Raw genomic sequence first — 21674 nt, 5'->3', positions numbered from 1 at the left:
TAACACCATCTCCTGGCCAGTTGGTGTCTGGACTAAAATCTTTATAAAGGTCTCAGAGAGCCTGAAATGAATGGTATTGCAAACACAGAAAATACCATTGTTGCCATATTTTTTCTACATTCATAGCTACTGATTTCACCTCTGCCAAAATAATATCATACCCATCCCCAGGATTAGATGTAGACTGTGGGCATTCCAGCTATTTGTTTTTTTCCAAAGAGTTTCCAGGAAGATGTATCAGAATACTCTCAAATCAGCTTACATTTTCAGAACTGACTATTGATTTGGGTACACTTTGTTTCAGAGCCCACAGAAAAAAAAACAAAACTGATATTAAGAAAAAGCCTGTGGAAACAGACCTTTCCCCAATGTTTTAAGTTCAGCACTTAAAGCTTTACACACTTTTGAAACATCAATAATGTATCTTCCCAGCCTATTGCTGTTAAAGATTCAGTATTCCCTGTTCTTTTTATTATTATATATATATATATATCTCAAGGCCATCCAGTGATGCAAAGAGTAACTCTTCAACTTCATGTGCTTTTGGTATATCCAAGTTGTCAACAGATCAATGACTGTCTAATTACTGAATTTATCCAGCTGTTTTCAAGCATTTAAAACAAGGATTTGACAACTTCTTGATCTTTCAAAATCTTACCTATCTGTAGATGCCCAGTATAGCATGTATAAAGGTGTTACTTTGGAGATTGCTCAGGGTTTATTGCTCCTATGTATCAATTGGGCCAGAAAACTTTAATTTCAAAATCACTTAAGAACTGACTCACAGCTCAAGGAGCTTTGGCTTACAAGATCATATTTCCAGAAAAAAAAATCATCAGAATCAGTGACTTGAATTTTTGCCTCTAAATTCATTCAGGAACATAAGGTGAACTTCTAATTTTAGCTAACCTCAGAATAAACAAACAACAGCAGAGCTTCCTACGTCATTAACAGCATAATCAATCTGGAGTTTTGAGCACAATCTGTCATGGAGGATTGAGTACTTGAAGCTGTAGTGGGTTACTGAGGAGAACAACTCTATGAATCCCTTGGAAGGTTATTAAGTACAAATTATTGTACTCCTGAGGGATTTTCATAAAAGGGAACTACAGTGTCGTAATTTCTGGAATAGCTTGTAGGAAATGCTACATGAATGCCATTGGTATATCATAACTGCAAACATTTTTCAGATGACCACAATGCTCTGTTCAGCCAGCTTAGATCGAAATGATGGCTTGCTGCAGACTGTTTAGTTCCTCCAATTACATTACTGTAAGCTACATCAGAAGAGACTGTCATTTTAAAAGCTAGCAGATAGTACTTTTGCCCAGGATGGTTGAATTGATTTTGAGTGATCAATGCAACACCAGCTACAGCTCAGCAGAAGAAAACACAAAGGTATCAGCTTTCTCAAACCTGACTATCAGAGGGAGCCCATGAAAATATCTGAAGAGCTGTACATGGGCAGTACCACAGCCACCTCCTGCATTTGGTGTTAAAATGAATTCTATAAAAGATACTATCTCCAGCTAATTAAAAAAGTAAGATCTGGATTTTATTTTATATTGGTTGAGTCATAATGCAACAAGGAAATGAAAACCCCAGTGCCTGAAACCTTTAGATCAATTGCTCTGCTCCATTCCATTGCATGAAGCTGTTCCATTTCTTTGCTACCATGAAACGTGGTGAATGGAAAAAAGCATCTCAGTGGATGTCATCAATAGTGTATTGGTGCAATTTGAAGAAAACAATACCCTTTAATTAATCTGAAATTGGTCTGTTATCTGTTGGAAGTATCAGAAAGGGACCTTTCTGGTGGCTGAATGCTAAAGAAAGTGTCCTGACAAAGTGAGAAGCTTTGTTTATGGCATCAGAAAAGGCAAATCCACTGATACACTCCACTGGTGATGAACTGTGAGTCAACAAATCGTTGTCAAAAAGCCATACGGGTCAGTGGGAATGGTAAACTGACAAGCAAGGGGGAGTTGCCACTACCTTGGTGGCAAAAGAGCCTCTGAGATGTGAGTCCTCTGTTCCAGAAGACATGGCCTGGCACTCCAAGTAATCATTCCACAGGTTTCCAGCAAGCTTTTCTCATTCACAGACAAACCCATCCAGAGTTTGCTTGAACACTACCTGCCCCAAGCTGCTTACTCTTTCAGTGGCAAAGGAGAAGTAAGAGCAGGATGGGCAGCTCAAGAGCCCTACACTGGGCTTTGCCATTCTGTGGCTCAGTTCCATTATCTGCAAAACAGAGATAATGGTACTAAGATTGTGATAAGCATTATTATGATCAGTTTACAAGCACAGCACCAGCTAATTAATGCAGCTAAGTTTGATACATGTAGCTCTCAGAGCCACATAACTCTCTACAACAAACAGATCCCTTTCACAGCAAAAGAGACTGTCTCCAAGGATGATGCTATCAGACTGCCAAAAAATCACAAACTTTCAAAAACGAGGACAACACTGGTATAATGGATACAGTGTGCTAAGTAGGTCTAAGAATGAACTAGCAGGATTATGTAGCTTGGGAAACCAAAACTGTGATTTTAATCAGCAGCTGCCACTAATAGAAGTGCAAAGGTTTGTGTTTGACTTGGGACTGCAGCATTACAGATACTTATTTCATAGGGCAAACAAATGGATCTTAACTCTTCAAAGGATAGGAATTGTGGTGAGCATTTCAAGAACATGATTTTTACAAGTCCTTCATGTGTGCACTCCTATCTGGATCCCACAAAGCAGGTCTATAATTCAGCTGGATCAGACTATGGGGAAATAAGGAAGCTGGAGAAGGGCTCTGTAGCTCAGGTAAGGGTAGAGGTATTAAAGAGGGAGCAGGAGTACTCCAGGCTCCCAGGGCAATATGAATTGCAATTCTGAGGAAAAGTTTCTGGGCTTGGGAATATGAGGCACTTCCAAGCTACATGGCAATCAAGCCCTTTAATGTAATTCAGCATTCCTTCTGCTTCTAAAATTTCTTTATCAGTTTGCCTCTTCATTTGTCCTTGCTTTGTTTTTTTCTTCTTAATCCATGTTTTTAAAATGGGCAGCATACATTTAGGATCAGTTTCTCAGCAGTCAATGGAATTGCCATTGAGGGACCCCAGAGGATAAATTTGCCTTCAGTGTAATTTTCATGTGTCACTGCACTGCAGTCCTGTTTTTGACAGGTTTTCAGTAGCAAAGCATGCAGGCTGGATGAGCAGCATTATTTATGGCCAACACACACAGCCAGGAATGAGGCAGAATATCAGACATCTGCTGTAGACTCTTTTAAAGTTGTGGTGACATACCCCAACCCAAACTGAGAAACATCTTATTTCAGCAACCTTCCCAGCACCAGTGGGATAATGCCTAGAAAAGAGAGCATTACTGGAGCAAGAAGAGAATGGTCACTGTGTCAGAGCCAGCTGCCAAACTGAGAAGATTAAACTGAGGAATGACACAAAGAGTCCCTTCTTCCTTTTTTCTCACCTTCCTCTTAAAATCCTCCCCCACGCTGAGGTGAGATCCTCACCCACACTGCCAAGAGATCAAGACCTTTTGTTGAGATAACAAGAACTAAAAGGTTTACAAGGTGTTATACAGGACTGCATGACTGAGATCCAAAAAAGCACTTATGTACCTCAGAAGCCATTTAGGCCACATTCAAGTGATTACAGAATGCTATTCCACAGCAATAACTGGCCATTAAAAAATACTTATTCCCTGTGCTCTCTACAGAAAACCTCTCCAGTTCTGCTCTGACCAGATGGGACAGCAGCTCTGGACACAGTGGAGCCCAGCAGCCACACCCTCTTCAAAGAACAGCTGGAGCAGACTGCTGGTCAGAGCCCTTGCCCAGGATTACAGGAGACCCAGATGCAATTCTTGCTTGTTGAGATCAAAGCTATCTTTCCCCAGAAGTGCTCCAGTTTCTGCCTGGAAGCTGTCCTTGGGCACTCAGTGAGTAATTGGAGGGTGCTGGAGCAGGCTCAGGCATGTGTGCTGCTGAGTGTGCAAGGCTGCTCAGGCTCCCAAGGCATGCAGAAATGAATGTCAAGCCAACCAGAGCAGTGTGTCTGGCTGGTCTCCACTCAGATGCCCACACACAGATATCCAGTGTCATTTAAAATGTCCTTGACTATCCTGCCTGGCTTCCAGTTCCCACTCCAAAAGTGCCCGAGTGTCCTGGTGGTCCTGTGTCACAGGATAGCTTGGGCACCTCACAGATATCTGTGCAGGTATTTTGGCCACCTTACAGCACCTGTTAATGCAATACATGCCTCGTTATACAAACTAATTAAGTACATGGCAAGTTCAGGCATCTCCAGCTAGAGGCAGTCCAATGACGAGTCCAATGACGAGGTCTCACATGACCAGTGTAAGTCATCAGTTCTGGTCTTGCATGACCTGTTTTACATGTCTCATACATTCATTAACTCAAGCACCATGTGTTTATTAAGTCAAGCTCCAAATCCTTACCCTTTTTAACTAGCTAACTCCAAGACACCCCCTAAAAAATTCACCAAAAAAAGCACTTACCCACACAAAGGCTTCAAGGAAACTCAGCTGGAAACTGATGTTCCATTACAACAGTAGCAAACTGCAAAACAGGCAGGACTTTGTTGGAGAAGCATCCAAAGTACATTAAATATGCTGGCAGAGCTAAACAGCAAAAGGATCAGGCATTCAAATGAACATGAAATATGATTATTTACTTCAGCCACGATTTTGTGCTCAGCAAGATTTTCTGTTGTAAATATCTGTCTTGAGCAGCAGAATTGTCCAGGGAATGCCTCTTCAGCTGAGAGACTGTCCTCTCTCACACCCCAGGAGTGCATGTACCAGCAGCAGCACTGTCTCACCAAGCCCGTGGCTGCAGGTGATTGCTGAAAAATTATGATTCAGAGTTGCGTAGTTACACAGAGAGCTAATGCCCAAGGAATTCAAGAGCAGAAGACTGTCCCTTCCAGTAGTCTGAACATCCACCTCTGATTTTTATGTGACTCTTCCACGATGACACTTTCCTCTGATTTCCCCTTCTCCTGATAGGCCTTATGCAGTAACTGAAGAATATCATCCACCTGGGGACTTGGGGTGCAGGAGATCTGTAGGTCCCAGGCTCTCTGTACATACATGCATTGTTCTACAATCTGATCACAAGGCTAAAACATCCACAGAACAGAACCATAGAATCATTTAGGTTGGAAAAACCTTCAAGATCTTCAAGTCCAAATGTCCAAACTGCTTAATCCACCACTAACCATGTCCTTTAGTGCCACATCTGCACATACCTCCAGGGATGGTGACTCAGTCATGTGCTGGAGTGAGTGACCAACCATGTGCCATGAGTAATAAACGACTGGAAAGGTATTTACACTGTAAGAGGCAAAACAATCCTAAATCCATAAGGTATTTCTGACTTGAGGGAATAAGTCTACACAGCATGGCTCAATTAGGCTTCAGGAAAATTTGATTGTACCAACACAGTGCTGCACTTCCAAGAGGATCCACTCACTCAGATCAGGCCAAATATAAATACAGTTGCTCTGCTTAAAGACACAGCATGGATGTCTCTATGCTTGTCGGATAAATACACCCCTTATCGCAGACAAAATTGAGTATGTCAGGTTTTGGTGTATGGAAACACCATCGTTTATACATTGCAGCCTCTAGATGAGTGTCACCTGATCTGCCTTCCCCTGGATTCATCTGCCTGTCTCCCTTGATCCTCATTATCCCATAAGTCCTTCGATATAGCAGATGAACTCTCCAGGTTTATTGTTTTGTCCAAAACCAATGAAAATTGGATGTTGCAGTATCCCTTGGAGGTTCTGACAGCAGAACCTCATTTGCTTCATGTAAGAGCTAGACAGCTGATACTCACATAGCTTTCCATCACAATGTGAGGAACAAGGCTGGAGACACAAGCTGCCCTTGTAGGTGAAATCCACAATAAGGCCTTCATTTATTCTTGGATGAAATCTTTACAAATACTTAGGTTGCTGAGATTATTCAATGGGCTTGGAAACACTCAGGGAACTGCAACAATCCTCAATGGTCTGCTTTGCAAGTTAATGGCTTTCCTTTTTCCATGTGTGCACTTATTGAGAGAAACCTAACCCTTCCCCAAGCCTTCACCTTTGATCAGTGCAGGTATCAAATGCTGGTTGGCTTAGGTACATTTTGTGCTTGTTTCTTATGCAAATGCAAACTACTGTACACCAGCTGGCACCACTGCCGAATTTGTTTCATGGTTTTCATTCTGTTTTCCACCTTTTGCCTAAAAAGGAGTATTATGTACATGAAGATTAGTTTCTTGTGAGAAGATAGTGAGAGATTTATTTTCTCTTAAAATTATTGGATTAGATCCATTTTGGAGTAATTCCACTGAAACATGTAGTATTATACCAATGATAATTTGAGTATTTGCTAAAAATCATCAGTAAAAAGTTAATCTGTGTTTCAAGAGCTTTGTTAATGTTATGGTGAGGCGGATCACTTACATAATTTTTAGCAAGGCATTTACACTATGCCTAATCAAGGTTAGCCAAATATCTTATGCTCCAAATCAGCCTTGTGTGGGCAGGCCTGATAGGCCAAGTCCAACCCCAGAACTGAATCTAATCGTTTGAGTTTGAAGAATTAGCTTGTACACAGCCATGAGTCCTTTCTCATGCCCAAAGTCACAAGCTTTCTCCTGCAAGCCTTCCCTTGTTTCTGGGCTATTCTTGACAACAGGGTTGATCATCAAGTCTCACCAGAAACACTGGTTTCTTCTCCCAGACCAAAAACACACTCACACACAAAAAGACAAAAAATGAGTGTATGTTGATATAGTGTATATTTAGATTTAGCCTTAAGAAATCAAAATTAGGTCTGAATCCCTGCAGGATTTGGGATAAGGCTATAAAACAGACAGCTGGAGTTAAACCTTCCTTGTTTTAGGCCTTCTGATGACGATAATCTCTAGCTAGAGAGATCACACCAAATGATTGATGAGCTTTGGTTCTTGTTCAGTGGATTATTCTTTAATTCAATTAAAATAACAACAAACCCTGGCCAGAGGATTTTATCCATGTGTCCATCTTTAAGTAATCTCATTTAAATCAGAATGTGAGGGCTTGCAGGCTCACAAGAACAGTGAGAACAACTCCTTACAAAGCTTCAATCTTGATTCAGACTTGAGATTTGAAATTAAGCACTGACATGTCTTTCAGCCTTTGTTTAGGGCTTTGGGTCAGTTTGCCAGAAGTCTCCCTGATTACTTAATTCTTCATGTCATTGCAGATTCACCTATCACCCAGCAGCCCTCATGGGTGAGGTGCTCTCATGGCCCTGCTCTGCTCAGGTCTTCTGGCTTGAGCCACTTCTTGTAGTGAATGCTCCTATAAATCTCCTCACCTCCTCAAGGTGCTCCTGTAAATCTCACTCACAGGACAGCTAAAAAATCCTTGTTGAGCATTTCAAGTTTAGGTCAGGGCTACTGTGCTCTTCCATTCCACTTTCTCCTTCAAAAACCTCAGACTATTGACAACTGGTACAGCTTTATTACTGGGCCATCCTATATGACAAAACCTGCTTGAGAGAAGGCAGATCCCCAAAGTCCTGCCGTGGATGGGGCAGAACAAGGCTCTGCACAAGAGGAGATACCAGACCATGTGTGAGGAGCCCCACAGGGCTGGGTCCCACATGCAAGGCCAGTGAGATCCTCTGTGTTCTGTGACTTAGGACAGAGCATAAGTGGTCCAACAGCAAACAGAACTGGGTAGGCACACAGTGCCCAAAGCTGAGGCTGGGCCAGTTTACATGGCAAGACTGTTAAAAGCCCATGTTCTTTATGCAGATGTATAAAATAGCTGTAGTGTACCTACTACTTCTGAGCCTTTCACTAAAAGCTGACACAAACAGGATGTAATGAGTCACCAGAAAATCCTACCAGCTAGCCAAGACTTTCATAGGCAACTTCATGACTGACAGTCATACAAAAAGTAAATTTGTTTCAGATTTCTGTGCAGCGGTACATTTTACACAACCTATAGTTTAATATTCAATGTATATTACACAATCTTACATGCATTTAGTATTATGAACTATTATTATGTAGTATAATGCTTAGGCTTATGGAAGAGCCTACCTAAATTCAGACTACCTGCCTGTGATCTTTTAGAAAAAAATAAATAAAAAAAACCCCTCCTAACGTAGTATATGATCTGTTGCCATTACTTTTGTCCACTTGTATGACACAAAAGCTTGACATTCTCAATAAGCCATTTAAGACAAGCAGCTAATTCCTATAAATACATATTCACTGAATTCTAGCAGGCAGTTGTAGTTTCACCTCTCCAGAAATTTTACATTTTCCTATTTAACTCACAAACCAAAAAATTTTGTACCTTCAGCAAGTTTCTGTTCACTTGTTTGCAAGATCTGTAAAAGAACACTGTAGAAAGATTTGTAAAAATCAAATAGCAGCAATACAGACCCATCTAGGGGATGAGAACTGCTTTTCTAGAACTCTTTTTTTTTTTTTTTCTCCTCACACTGGACAATACTGGCGGGTTGAGATTTAACCAGAGATGGGCTCCTTTTACAAGATTGCTTATATAAAGCGAAGATAACACCAGCTGGGTTCATTTGAAAGAGGACATCTTGGAAAGAGCTGACAGCGCTGCTTTTGGAATAAGACTGGAATGAAAATCTGAAATAATTAGCTCCTTCTTATCTCGTAGGTATAACCCTTCATTTCTTGAAGAATGCATAGTATTATAATTAGAAGGAATTGTCACTGATATGTACTTTAAGACCCTTTTATAAATATATTTTTTAAATAGAGGCTGCATGAAAATATTGAAATTGATTGGTTTAGGTAGAACTACTGAATTGGAATGGGGTTTTTTTCCATAAATTATATTTCTTACTTCTGACTTAGTCTGCTTAGTGGTTTATGTATGAGGGTTGATACTGAAGAGTGTCTACAAGGGGGAAATACGAGAATTACAGTCCCAATCCCACAGGCTGTAAATGTTTTTCCCTTGTGGGAATCAGCTTTCATGTTTGAGGCCTGATATGTAAATATTAATAATTTCTATGGATGTTTTCCTAGACATTCAACATTTAGCAGCAGAGGAGAAAATGCATAATTCACCAAAACTAAGCTACATGAAGATTATATACATCAGAATAGCCATCACCACAAAGAATAGTTTCAGCACTAAATTTAAAGTATATTATATATGTTCTTGTGTCATATTTCTTCTAGTAATTTCTATTCCCTCTTTTTTTTCAAATCCCTTTGGATTTGAAATAAAAAGGTTTCTGTTTCATGTGATTATATTAACACTTTAGGTTTAAATTCTTTGCAAGAAATCAAAGTAGAATAATTAAAAGCCACCTCTAAACTGAAATAGTAAAATTGTCACAGTAGTGACCCAGTTATAACAATGGTCTTTGAAAGATATATCCTGTAGTTGCAATTACATTGGGTGACAAGATATCAGTAGTTATTTTTTTCTTTGCAAAAAGGACATTTTAACAGTAGCTACTAAAAATTCAGGACTGCAGACAATGCATTGTTTTTATTTCCACTTTGAAAGACATTTTCAGCTTTTATTTCCTGTGTCCTCAGATCATTGCAAGAAATGGTGACTCTTGCTATTTATCTGCTGGTCATCTTGGCTCGAGCTCTTGGGGGGCCTTGCAGCCCAAATAAAGCAGGTAAAATAACTTAAGAACTCCTAAGATCTCCTGTAATTAAGCTGCCAAAGGGTTTGTTCATTCAAAATCAAAAGGTTTTCCTTCAGAAAGTTAAACTGTGGACTCTGTAGAACTAATCCTTACATTTCTTTTATTGATCTGCTTTGAGCTAGCACAGTAAAGAATGTACCATTCAAGTCCTAGCCCCACAAAGAATTAGGCATATAGTTAACTCTGTGCAATAACCATAGTGCAAGAAAGTTAATCACAGAAGCATAAAATAGCAAAGAAAACAAATAGACATTTTCTGTAATAGCACAAGCTAGATGCAGCAGATCTTTGCTGCCCAAACTGGGCTTTAGTCCCACGGACTACAGTCATGTAGCCAGTGTTTGAATGTGCTGGGCTGAACTTCTGAACCACATTGTTATATTAAAGCAAGAAAAATACAAGAATCACTGAAGGTAAGGCTCTAACTGCACACTGATTACTGCCTAGAAACTGAAGTGATCTGGTGCCAGAAAGACTCGTAATGTAAATTTCACTACGATTACAAAATGTGCTCTAGAAACGTGTTGGAATATGCCTCAGTTTAGTATTTGCACAAGTAGTTTCTCTTAACTGCAGGAATTTTCATAGCTGTAAAGTTGACAGTTATAAATCTGAGCATTAACACATGCAGAATCAATTTGCATGTGCTGAAGGTTTGTTAATCAGAAAAAAAGGAAATTGTTAAGGTCTCTAGTTAACTTGCCCAGATTATTCCCTAACAGACATGGAAAGGCTGCAAAATGAGGCCTTTAGCATAAAAAATTGAGAGTGGCCAGGGCTTTATAAGAAATAATTGAATAATTGCAGAAAGGATGCCTTTTTTTCTTACTGTAGTAATTGGAAGTCTTTCTCGATTTTCAGATCACTAATGGTTAGTTAGTATTTGCCCTTAAAATTTCCATCAGATGTTCAAATTAGCTCTGCCTGTAAAAAAGATCTGATTCTGCTCTCATGAAGCAATCAGTCTGTCTGTTATCTTGTTCAACATTCACGTCTGTATTAGCAATCACTATGTTTGGAAACACACAGCACTGCTGTTAACAGGGCTGGGAGTTTGGGTCATTTCTTATTGTTGTTAGCAGGCCTAGATTCTGAAGTTCATTTTTAGATATTGGTTTTTGACTTGACAAATGGAAAAATTCAGTTTGTCCTGGCACTACAGTGCCAGTCTAAGAAGAGAAAAGGCAGAATATCTCTTGTGGCCAAGATCTATACACTAGTACAAGATAGTGCAGATCTACAAAGCCTACCAAACAACCTCACCAATATTATTTTTACAGTCAGTGGTGTTAGAGAAGCCATTATTGCATGCATAAGTTAATGAGACATTTTCAAGAAATCCTTTTGTACTTCAGATTAATCAGCAGTGTCTCTGATTTTCAATCGGCTATTCCAGAAAGATAAAAAATTTACACAAAGTTCTGCATTGATTAGAAGACAAAGGCCAATCTCTTCCAAAGAGGACAGAATTTAACAACCTAAAGGTCAATTTTGTGTAGCAAAAGCTGCTCTCATTAGGGGACCTTCCAGCACACACCTCTGTTCACAGAAGGTTAAGTCCAATGGAAAGTAAGTTGGCAGAATCACTTATTTGAAAGGAAATTACCACTGAATAACTCTAGGTGTATCATTTTCCTTGCAGATGTAATTCTAGTATACTGCTATCCTAAAACCATCATTACCAGAATTCCAGAGTGTCCTTATGGATGGGAGGTTAATCAGCTGGCACTTGGAGGCATTTGCTACAATGGGATCCATGATTCAGGATATTACCAATTCACAATCCCAGACCTGTCACCTAAAAACAAATCCTACTGTGGGACACAGTCAGAGGTAAGACTGTGAATGTCAGCATTTCTGACTCAGGAAATGGTTAGGCTTGCTTGAGAGAATCCTGTCCTCTTCAGCTTGAAGTAAGCTTTAGATGGAAGAAGGAGGCAAATTGCAGTATCAAGGAGAAGGATGAATCACACAGCTGTGCTTTGCAGTTCCAGGCAAAATACTCACATGCTTAGTGATGATAGTCTGCTGTTCACTTGCAGCTGTATTACACAGACCTTAGTAAGGCATCTGAATAGGCAGCACAGCATATGGAAAGCTACCAAACTGTCTTTCCTTGGAGGGGCTTTGACACCAGAGTCTTCAGGTTTCGAAGTACATTTCTGATGCCTCAAAGACTCAGTACTGCCCACCTTTCTCTGTCTCACCATCCACAGTTCAAGAATCCCATGTATCACTTCTATAACTACATCATCTCCAATGACTCCTCAGTGATTGTGAAGAGCCAGCCTGTGAATTACTCATTCACCTGCACATACAATGCCAACTACCTGGTGAATCAGGCTGCCTTTGACCAAAGGTACATCCTCTTGTGGGAGTGTGTCTCACCCTGTCCTCATCACCATGCCTCACTAATGCAGAATTTTGTCCTGTCCCCAGGGTGGCCACTGTCCATGTGAAGAACGGGAGCTCTGGCTCATTTGAAAGCCAACTGTCCCTCAACTTCTACTCTGTAAGTGCTCCTTGCCACTCACACCTTCACCTTTGCCTTACAAAGGCTTCAGCTAAAGAGCTGGAAAAAACAGGGCTGCTGCTCCTGACTTTTATGTGTCATGGAGCACATTATGAACCTGGAACAGATAATTGCAGTGGGATTGGCAGGGGTTCTTCATTCTGCTGATTAACAGGGATATACATAAAGTGAACAGAGCAGACACATGCCAACTGTTCGTTTAATCCCTCAAAATCAGGCAGATTTTTCTGCTGAGAGGTACATTTCTAACATGCTGACACATTTTTATAAGAAAAATCAAAAGTTGTTTGTAGTCCCGCTGCAAGAGCAGCATGAATCTGCACGTACTCCTGGCCTTACACTGCCTCTATAGACACAGAAAAGCTCCTTGCATTTCTCTTGCAGCTTGCTTCCTGGTCCTCTCACCTGACAGATATTTCATGTACCCCTCAGATCTTTAGGTCATGCTGAAATTTTGTTGCCAACAAGATATTGTCCCTTTGATATCAGGCAGATCTTTTGAAGCACTCCTCTCCTCTCTGTAGCTCCACTGCACTGCTGGAGCAGCCAGCTCCTAATGCTGGAATCTTTTCTCCACAAAAGCACAGTCAAAAGCACCAAAACAGCCTCTCTATTTCAGTACAGCTAGAAAAAGCACAACTGGGAGCATACTGTGATAAAATTATAGGCCAGGTAAAAGGAGTATTTACCACTAGGTAAACCAATGCGAGGACTAAACCTGATATTCTTTGTATAACTCTGGCGCTAGCCTTGTTACCATCTTACCCAACAAGAAGCATTGGGATTTGAGGCAGGCATTTCAGTGTATTTGTAACAAAAACTTCTCTCCTGAGCACCACACTGCTCCATGCTCAGCAGACATTTTTTCCTGTGATTTCTGCTTGTTTTCATTCCTTTTCTCCAACACGTGGCCATGTCCTTACTCCATTCCCATTCTACACACTCATCTCCACTTTCTCACTCCCACCAGCTTTCCCCACCGCAGAAGCAGCAGCAGCAAGCTTGCTTCCCACCCATGCTGTGATATAATACATGCTACAACCCAAAAGAGCATCAAGTTCTGTCACTGATCACCATCATATGCCAAATAGTAACAAAAATGTTTTCAAACACCAACTTGGGTTTGCAATAGTCCTACTACCAGTGTAAAGGAGTTTGCAGGTTATAAGAACCCATATTTCTGGCGTCAATCTCTTCAGTGGTATCTGAAGTTGAATCATGCCTTGCTTTGCATGTTACGAGTAATGCATGATGCCTTTGTCTTTGTCTTTCAAAGAATGCCAAGTTCTCAAGTATAAAGGAAGCCCCCTTTGTCGTTGAAACATCAGAAATTGGTTCTGACATATTTGCTGGAGTGGAAGCCAAGGGCTTAAGTGACAGGTAGGCAAGGGAAGGACGACTGAGTAATAAATTGGCAATTGGGACATTCCTTGCTAATATGGGGTTTGTATCTCCCCAGGTTTAAAGTTGTTCTCAATAACTGCTGGGCAACTCCCTCCTCGGAGTATTTCTACCAAATCCACTGGCCTTTGATCACCAAGGGGTAGGTGCTGGTGGGACCCAGGGGAGCACCTTTACTCAGCCCAGTCCCAAGGATGACTGAAAAGCTGGTTTTGGGGTACAAGGGAGTAAAGGAAAAGCTGGCCCACAGCAGGGCAAATGCTTTCATCAGACTGTCACCTCAGGAGGTGTTTCACTGAAGCCACGGGGGCTCTGACGCTGCTTCTCCACACACAACACAGGTGTGCCACGGACTACTCCATCCTCGTGCATGAGAACGGGAAGACGAACCGGGCCACGTTCCAGTTCAACGCCTTCCGCTTCCGCAACATCCCCAAGCTGTCCAAGGTCTGGCTGCACTGCGAGACACACGTCTGCGACAGCGAGAAGTTCTCCTGCCCCGTGGTAAGGCCTCCCTCCCTGCTGGACAAACACATGCTGCCACGTTCAGACAGAGGATGGCCAGCCCTCCCAGAGGGTGTGCCAGGCACAGAGCCAGCACCAGAGCTCTCAGCAGATGGAGGCACGGCACTGTGTGAACCCATGTGGCCCAGCCGTGCACCCTGTCCCCTGTCATGCCACAGGAAATGTTGGGAAACTTGTTTAAATGTATTGAGAAATAAGGTAGCCATTGAAAAACTCAGCTCCTGTCGATATCCCAGACTACAGTCCTGTCTGACAAACAGCTGCAGTTAAACACAAGAGTGGAAAAAAGGAGGAAGTCGAGCTTTTTCCATTTTACCAAGTAGCTTTGGTGCTAGGAGCACCCTTGGGGGCAGTGGGATTCTCTGTCTCCAAACTCTCAGTCCTCCTTCCCAAGGAAAGTCCTCCCTGCCATGCTGCAGTACGTTATTGCTCTGCAGCCCTTCCACTCTGCCGAAAATACATAAATTGTCTCTGGAGAAGGAACTGAGGTAGAAGAGTGGATTCCTGTATCCTTAGACAGGAGTATGGTGAGGCTGCTATACAGGCACATAATTTAACATGGGCAGGTACCCATAAAATGTCTTTCTTTAAAGAGACTTCTCTCTCTGCCCTTCACCAAGTCAGAGCTTTTCCATTCTTTCTCTCATGCAATGAAATAGAATGTTATTTAACTGGAAATGAAAGCCCAAAAGATTCCTTGGCCAACACGCTGTCGTTTCAACAACAGATGTTTCTTTCTGGAGAACAGAAAGCATCACTCCTGGTGGGCCCAGTTCTTCTTTCTAACCTGTCTGAGTCAAGGAGCATTTAAGGCGGCATTTGGTATTATACAGCCTTAGTGCTAAGCAAGGGGAACTGACTTGTGCAAAATTTGCATGTTTGACAAAAATGCACTGTTAGAAATTCTAAGTTTCAAATGCAACAGAAAAAAACTCTTAGATTTTGTTGTTTGTTTTTAAAAAGTTCTTCAACTTTTTATCCAGCCACAGATCAGATTTAAAAGAAAACACAAACCCATTATTTCATACGTACCCCTCTGGCAGAACTGTCAAACACCTACATCATCCTTTCAGACACTGTGTGGAATTCCCACTTCACCCTTCAGTGTAGGATAATTGCTTGATCAATGGACATCCCTTGAGTCCAGTTCCCACTCAAAAATGCAGCTGGTGGTCTCTTGCAATTAAGATTGAACCAAGCTGGTGGTCTGTGCTTACAAGCAACTCATAACCAGAATTACCACATGCTGAGTTTGTAATAAAAATGCCCACAGCTGGGGATCTGCAAAGGTCAGGAGATGCACAAGGACCTTTAATCTGCAGAGCACTGCCTCCAATACAGACCTTGTCAGCTGTGACAGGCATCATTAGTGCTGGACATGAGCTGATCTATATGGAAAGGATTTGTGCTTCCTGGTTCTACCCAATGGGCAACAATTATTAGGAATAAACAACCACAGAAGCCTTCACAGAGGTCAGGGGTTAAACAGATGGAGCTCAACTTCCTCCTTCTTGACAGGAGTTTTGTTTAAGGCAGGGTGGGAAAGGCAGCCCACCAAAATCTTCAGAAAATGAACTGTAGAGACTCTCCTTATATCTCTCCTGCGCAAAAACCCCCAATAGTGACAGGCAGAAAAAAGTGCCTAGAAAATATGCACCAATTTCCTTGGTTGGAAATGTAAGAATTGTGCCCAGATTTTTTTTTTATATATAATTTTTAATTCCTTTGGTGTACATGGCTTTCTCTCTGCTCTCTTGAGACATGTGACAAACGCCAGCAGCGTGCGGAACAAACCGGAGGCGTTTTGGTGGCGGAGATCACCGTGCGCAGTAAGTGGCTGGGCTCCTGAGGGGCTCCTCCCTTGGGGAAGCAAGGAAGCTGGCAGCATAGGAGCAAGCAGAGGGAACCAAAGCCCTCTGCCAGACCTCTTTCCCCTGGGGCAGCAGGAGTCTAGAACAGAAGTTGGTCCCCTCCAACTCTGGCAGAAGAGCTCAGTGAAATTCTCTTCACTTGCCAAGTGAGTCAAGGCACCCCTTTGGCATTTATGATAAAAGGCCAAACCACTGACACACTGAGCTGGCAGTGAAAGCTCTGCTCACCTGCCTGTGACCTCAGCAGCAGCTCAGACATGCTCTGACAGGTTGCACGGGACTGGGGGAGAGGTCAGGAGCAGCAAGAAAGTTTTTCTTTACTCTGTGGATCCGTACTTCAGCATATCCACACAACCTTCATGTGTTGTGGATATGCTTTGTGCCTATCCCTCCTGACACACTGAGAGCACTGCCATTGGCCTTCCCCACTGTAGAACAACTGTTCCCTCCAACTGCTGCCTCCTGCAGACATCAGGGATTTCTCTCTGAGCTCGTTCATCTTTTGAAACAAGTCCTTGGAACAAACAATGTTTTCACTAGAGCCCTTTATACTAGTTTATCAACTGCATCCACACCAATCTGAAAGCCAATTTAAAATTACAAATACATATAGTATAGAATTATTACAATCCATTATGTTGCACCAGTACTCCCCCATCAATGTTAGAAGATGAAAGAACTGAGGATCCTTTTATAACTTCAAACAGTAAATCCAAGAGGAAGAAATATTCAGAATTTCAAAATATGACAAATGTTTTCTGTTCTGCTTTTACAAAGCACACTGATGCACTTTGCCCTATTTTAAACATCATCCTGATGTAATCTTTTTCCTCCTCTTTTATACAGGCAAAGGTTTATCCAGATTTTACACCCTCTCAGGTAAACAGCAAAGTATGACAATGAAACTATCCTGGATAATAAATATGGATTTTGAGTGTCTTTGTCAACATAAAATCCATAGGTCAAAGAAAAAAACCATGAAATATCAGTAAATTTGACAGAAGAGTGAACATTTCAAAATCAGATTTTATTTCTCAGTGTTATATACTTTGTTTTCTTTCTTTTGGTCCATCCCTCACACTGGGCAATAAAATCATAGCAATAACTTCCAACAATGCTTTCTCTAATTGTCATGCACTCTTCCCAAAAAGGAACAATCGTGTTTTACTGGGTTAACAGGGGTGTCTGAAAGCATTTCTGATTGGAAAGGATATGAAACACACCTTTGAAATGTTACTTGTTAACATTTGATATGTTGACAGAGCCACATTAGGGTATGCAGTTACGTTGAACAAGGCGGGAAGAGAAGGTGAAAGGGAGCTGACAGGGAAGTACTCACATATAGTCTGTGTTTCTCTTGCAGATATCACCTTCCACCTACTCTTCGTGATTGGATTTTGTGCTGTTTTATTATAAAATGCAGCCCAGCTGTACTTCGTAACTTTGCCCGATCCTGTTTGGACCTGGACTTCTTTACTAAAAACGTTTATTTTACAGAGGAAAAAGGAAAGCCACAAAAAAAAAAAATCTTTGCGCACCATTTTACCAGATAAATAAAACATTCTATGAGCTTTGTGCCTCAAATACTGGAAAATCCCAAAGCAGATTTGCTTCTCCCAAGTCTCTGTTGGCATTTTAAACTGGTGAAAACCTCGGGTTATGTATCCTGCCAACACCTCCTTTTAAAAAGCTGTGATGGTAATAGGACTTGTTTCTGAAGAGAATATAGAGATGTGCAAAATCAGCATTTTTTAATGCCAGATTTACCTTCAGGATCCCCCTTTCCTGTCAGTCTCAGCGTGGTACCAAACTCCCCTCCAGGCCTGGTCTTGCAAAGTCCCAGTTTGTTCTGTGAAGCCTTTGAACAAAATGAAAACCAACCTAATGTGTCAAGGATGGAAGGAAAGGGTGCTTTTCATGTAGCAGTAATTAGAAGGTGCTCACAGTTAATTACCTGACAGTTCTTTCCTGATTCTCAGTGTTGTCAGTATTGATTGGTTGGATGAAGTAGAGCACACTGTAGGAGTAGGATGTCTTGCTGACCAAACAGGCTCAGTGCTGGGTGGTTACATGGTGTGGAACATATTGAGCACGTCTGCGGCTGGAGAACAAGCTAATGAGCTTTACACTTCCTTGAAGACATAGCCAGTGGCAGACACAGCAGAGTCCAGGTGTTAGGTCTGTAACTGAGTAACAACAAGAAGACAAAAGCACTGAAAAGGGAAATAATGATTTATAAAAAGCAGAAATATCAGGACATGAAACAATTCCCCAACAAGCATAACAGTAAGTTCCTTCTATTACTTACTAGAACAATACTGAAAAAAACTCTTGAAAGTGTCAGAAACATTCTTAGAACTTTTCCATGAAAGTTCCAGATCCTAATTGTGGAAGAGGGAAGAATGACTACAATTGTTACACTTCCAGTTAATGAACACGGTGGGTGTACCTGTGTTTGCACACACTGAAGCATAAGCACATAACAGAATTTTTGCTATTGTTTATAGAGAGGGGGCCTCCTGAATAATTCTGTGAACGCTTTTCAGCTCCCTGCTCTTAGTAAAAGCTCATTGTCATGAGGAGGATGCAGGGCTAGAACACGCGTCCGTCACAGCAGTAAAACAGACACACCGAAGCCCATTGCCTAGAGCACAGACCCATCACACCGCAGGGTGAGGCAGGCACACCGGAGCCCAGTATTTAGAACACGGACCCATCACACCGCGGGGTAAAACAGACACACTGAAGCCCATTGCCTAGAGCAGGGATACAGCACACCGCAGGGTGAAGCAGACACACCGGAGCCCAGTATTTAGAACACGGACCCATCACACCGCAGGGTGAGGCAGGCACACCGGAGCCCAGTATTTAGAACACCGCAGGGTGAGGCCGGCACACCGGAGCCCGTTATTTAGAACGCCGCAGGGTGAGGCAGGCACACCGGAGCCCATTTTTTAGAACAAGGACCCATCACACCGCAGGGTGAAGCAGGCACACCAAAGCCCATTATTTAGAACGCCGCAGGGTGAGGCAGACACACCAAAGCCCATTATTTAGAACGCCGCAGGGTGAGGCAGACACACCGGAGCCCATTATGTAGAACACGGACCCATCACACCGCAGGGTGAGGCAGGCACACCGGAGCCCAGTATTTAGAACACGGACCCATCACACCGCGGGGTGAAGCAGACACACCGGAGCCCGTTATTTAGAACGCCGCAGGGTGAGGCAGGCACACCGGAGCCCGGTTCCCCCCCGCGGTGAGGCCGGAGCCCGGCTGTGCCCGCAGGGTGCGGAGGCCGGCGCCGTGCCCGCCGCGCACAGCAGAGGGCGCTGCGGGGACAGCACTGCCCCGGGCCGGCTGCTCCGCCATGGCCGCTGCCCCTCAGGGCCCGCCGGGCCGAGACAAACACCCTGCGGCTGCTTCCCCTGCCTTTGCTGCTTTGCCTCCTTTCCTCTTCTCTTCTCCTACTGACGCCCTGACTTTCAGCACCTGCCAAGCGGTTTTACCTCTTCAGATCCTTGTCTTTCTCCAAAGCCTGTTTCTTTTGCCTCGCTTTTACAACATTCACCGCGCTCCTCTCGCGGCTGTTTTGCGTAGAAAGCCTTGAACCCAGTTTCCTTGGCAGGTTGGTTAATTCCTTTCTGGTTATGCAAGGAAGCGTGGCTTTGCAGCAAACCTTGCAGGCTTTCAGCAGCTGTGAAGAGCCCCAGTGAGTTCCCGGGCCGTGGGATGGAGCCTGCGGCACACAAATGCCCGTCCGTGTCCCGCACCGAGCGCGGCTCCTCCCGCCTGTCCGCCCTGCTCACTGTCTCACACAATCCACAAATGGTTTATTGCCAGAAACAAACTGGCAAAACACAACCGAAAACACCTGCCAGGGCTGACTGTGGAAAGTCTGCCGGAGGAGGCAGCAACACAGGAACATCTCCAGAAGTACAGCTCCTTAAGAAAGCAAAAGTTGTCCGTCCTAAATAGTTTACATTAAAAAAAAAAAAAATCTACCTTTTTTCCTAGCCTGCGTATAGCTCATCACTACTTATTCTACAATTTATGTTGCCTATATCAGAAAACGCAATGATTGCGAAATATTTTAGCACGAGATGAAGTTCGATATACTTCATCACTTCAGATGGACTAAAATGATGGATCTTTTCCAGCTGTCAGGGCATGAAGCTGCTTGCCTTGATCTCTGCATCTGAAAGCCAAACACAAGTCTGGCCATGAAAACAAAAGGACAGGAAGGTTATTTAAAGGAGACAGCAAATAATCTGTTTAGAACACAACATTTGTCTCCACAAGGATTCCAGTTGAGTTTTGGCCCAGTTCTTCCTTCCATCTGGATGAACTCTAATGAGACATAAATTTTTGCATGCTTTCCTTCCCACAGTTTGGCACTGCAGTGCTGAAGCATAAAGGTCACAGAGGTCATGACAAGAAGTAGGAGAGAAATGAACACACACAGGCATCAAGATGATAACAACACAGGTTGCAGCACAGTGTTGCCAGTACAGTGACACACTTTACACAATATTTTGTTCATTAAATATAGGTTCACTTCCCACTTGCGAATGGTAAACAGCATTATCCTGGGTGGCCTTTATTTGACAGTCACTGTAGATGCAGATAACAATTCAGAAGAGGTCCAACAAAAACTTCCAGTGAAAAATGGGCCAAATCTAACGCAAAAAGAGTAAGTATGCCACAGTGCAAGCTGGTACCTTCCATTGTGGACAATCTATCCTCAGTATTCCCAAACAAGCAGTGCTGTTGGCTCTGTGATTCCTGTCCTGCCACCCCATGTCCAATAGTGAAGAAGAAAGAGCAGGTACCAAGACTGTCAAGTCAGAATTAATTATGGTCAATCATTAATGCCTCATATCCTGTGCTAGGATCTCACAGTTTCAAATGCAAACTTTAGAGTGAAGCCTCACTGGGTGTTTACTGGGGGACAGGCACATGATGCTGCTGCAGAGATGCCAGGCTAGGACTGACCTGACATGCCCACCTTTGTGCAACCCCTGCTAGGGCAGCCCTGCAAGAACTGAAGCACAGCAGGGCTGAAAGCCTTTCTGTAGGGGGTTCTCAAGTCTGTAGCACACTGAGGTAAACATTGCATGTGCTGCCAGAATTGGCAATACATTACACAATATAAACCCAGGCAATGTCCCAGATCCACATGCCATGTATAGAAACTCCCCAGTCTTAATCTTTATTTAAATACCAGCTTCATTTCTTTATGCTGTAAATCTGTGAAATTTTGTTTAAATGTCCAAGTCAGGGACAAGGATAAACCCTACCTCAGAACAGTGTCATGACTCACTACGTACAAAACACATCATAGATGTACATGGTCTGTATCAGGAGTGAACCTCTCACTCTGTACTGAAGATCAAGCCTTTTCAAGTTATTCCCATCCAAAGGGCAGCTCACAGGTGCAGAGGAAAAAATAGCTATTGATTGATTGGACCCCATGGCCCCTTCATGTAGCATATCACTGCAGCCCTACAAAGGTCAAGTTCAGTGGCTTCAGAGAAATAAATAGTAATTCTTGCAGCCTGGCAAGAATTCTTGCAGCCAGGCACACACGGCTGAGAAAATTGTCCTG

At 42.7% G+C, this 21674-nt stretch overlaps 1 protein-coding gene across 1 annotated transcript; it reads left to right on the top strand.

Annotated features, from left to right (window-relative positions):
- The first annotated feature begins 9629 nt into the window (after positions 1-9629).
- Positions 9630-17715, top strand: TECTB (tectorin beta). Its single transcript, XM_066324473.1, has 10 exons — positions 9630-9705; positions 11378-11568; positions 11952-12094; positions 12175-12247; positions 13545-13648; positions 13728-13811; positions 14011-14173; positions 15954-16023; positions 16912-16944; positions 17429-17715. Exons 1-10 carry the CDS (start codon positions 9630-9632, stop codon positions 17479-17481), a joined length of 990 nt encoding a protein of 329 aa, XP_066180570.1. The 3' UTR covers positions 17482-17715.
- The last annotated feature ends 3959 nt before the right edge of the window (positions 17716-21674 follow it).

The sequence above is a fragment of the Sylvia atricapilla genome, chromosome 8, assembly GCF_009819655.1.
Source record: "Sylvia atricapilla isolate bSylAtr1 chromosome 8, bSylAtr1.pri, whole genome shotgun sequence".
In the NCBI taxonomy this organism is placed as follows: domain Eukaryota; kingdom Metazoa; phylum Chordata; class Aves; order Passeriformes; family Sylviidae; genus Sylvia; species Sylvia atricapilla.
The sequence above is the reverse complement of the archived record's forward strand: the minus strand, read 5'-3'. Positions and strand labels throughout refer to the sequence as shown.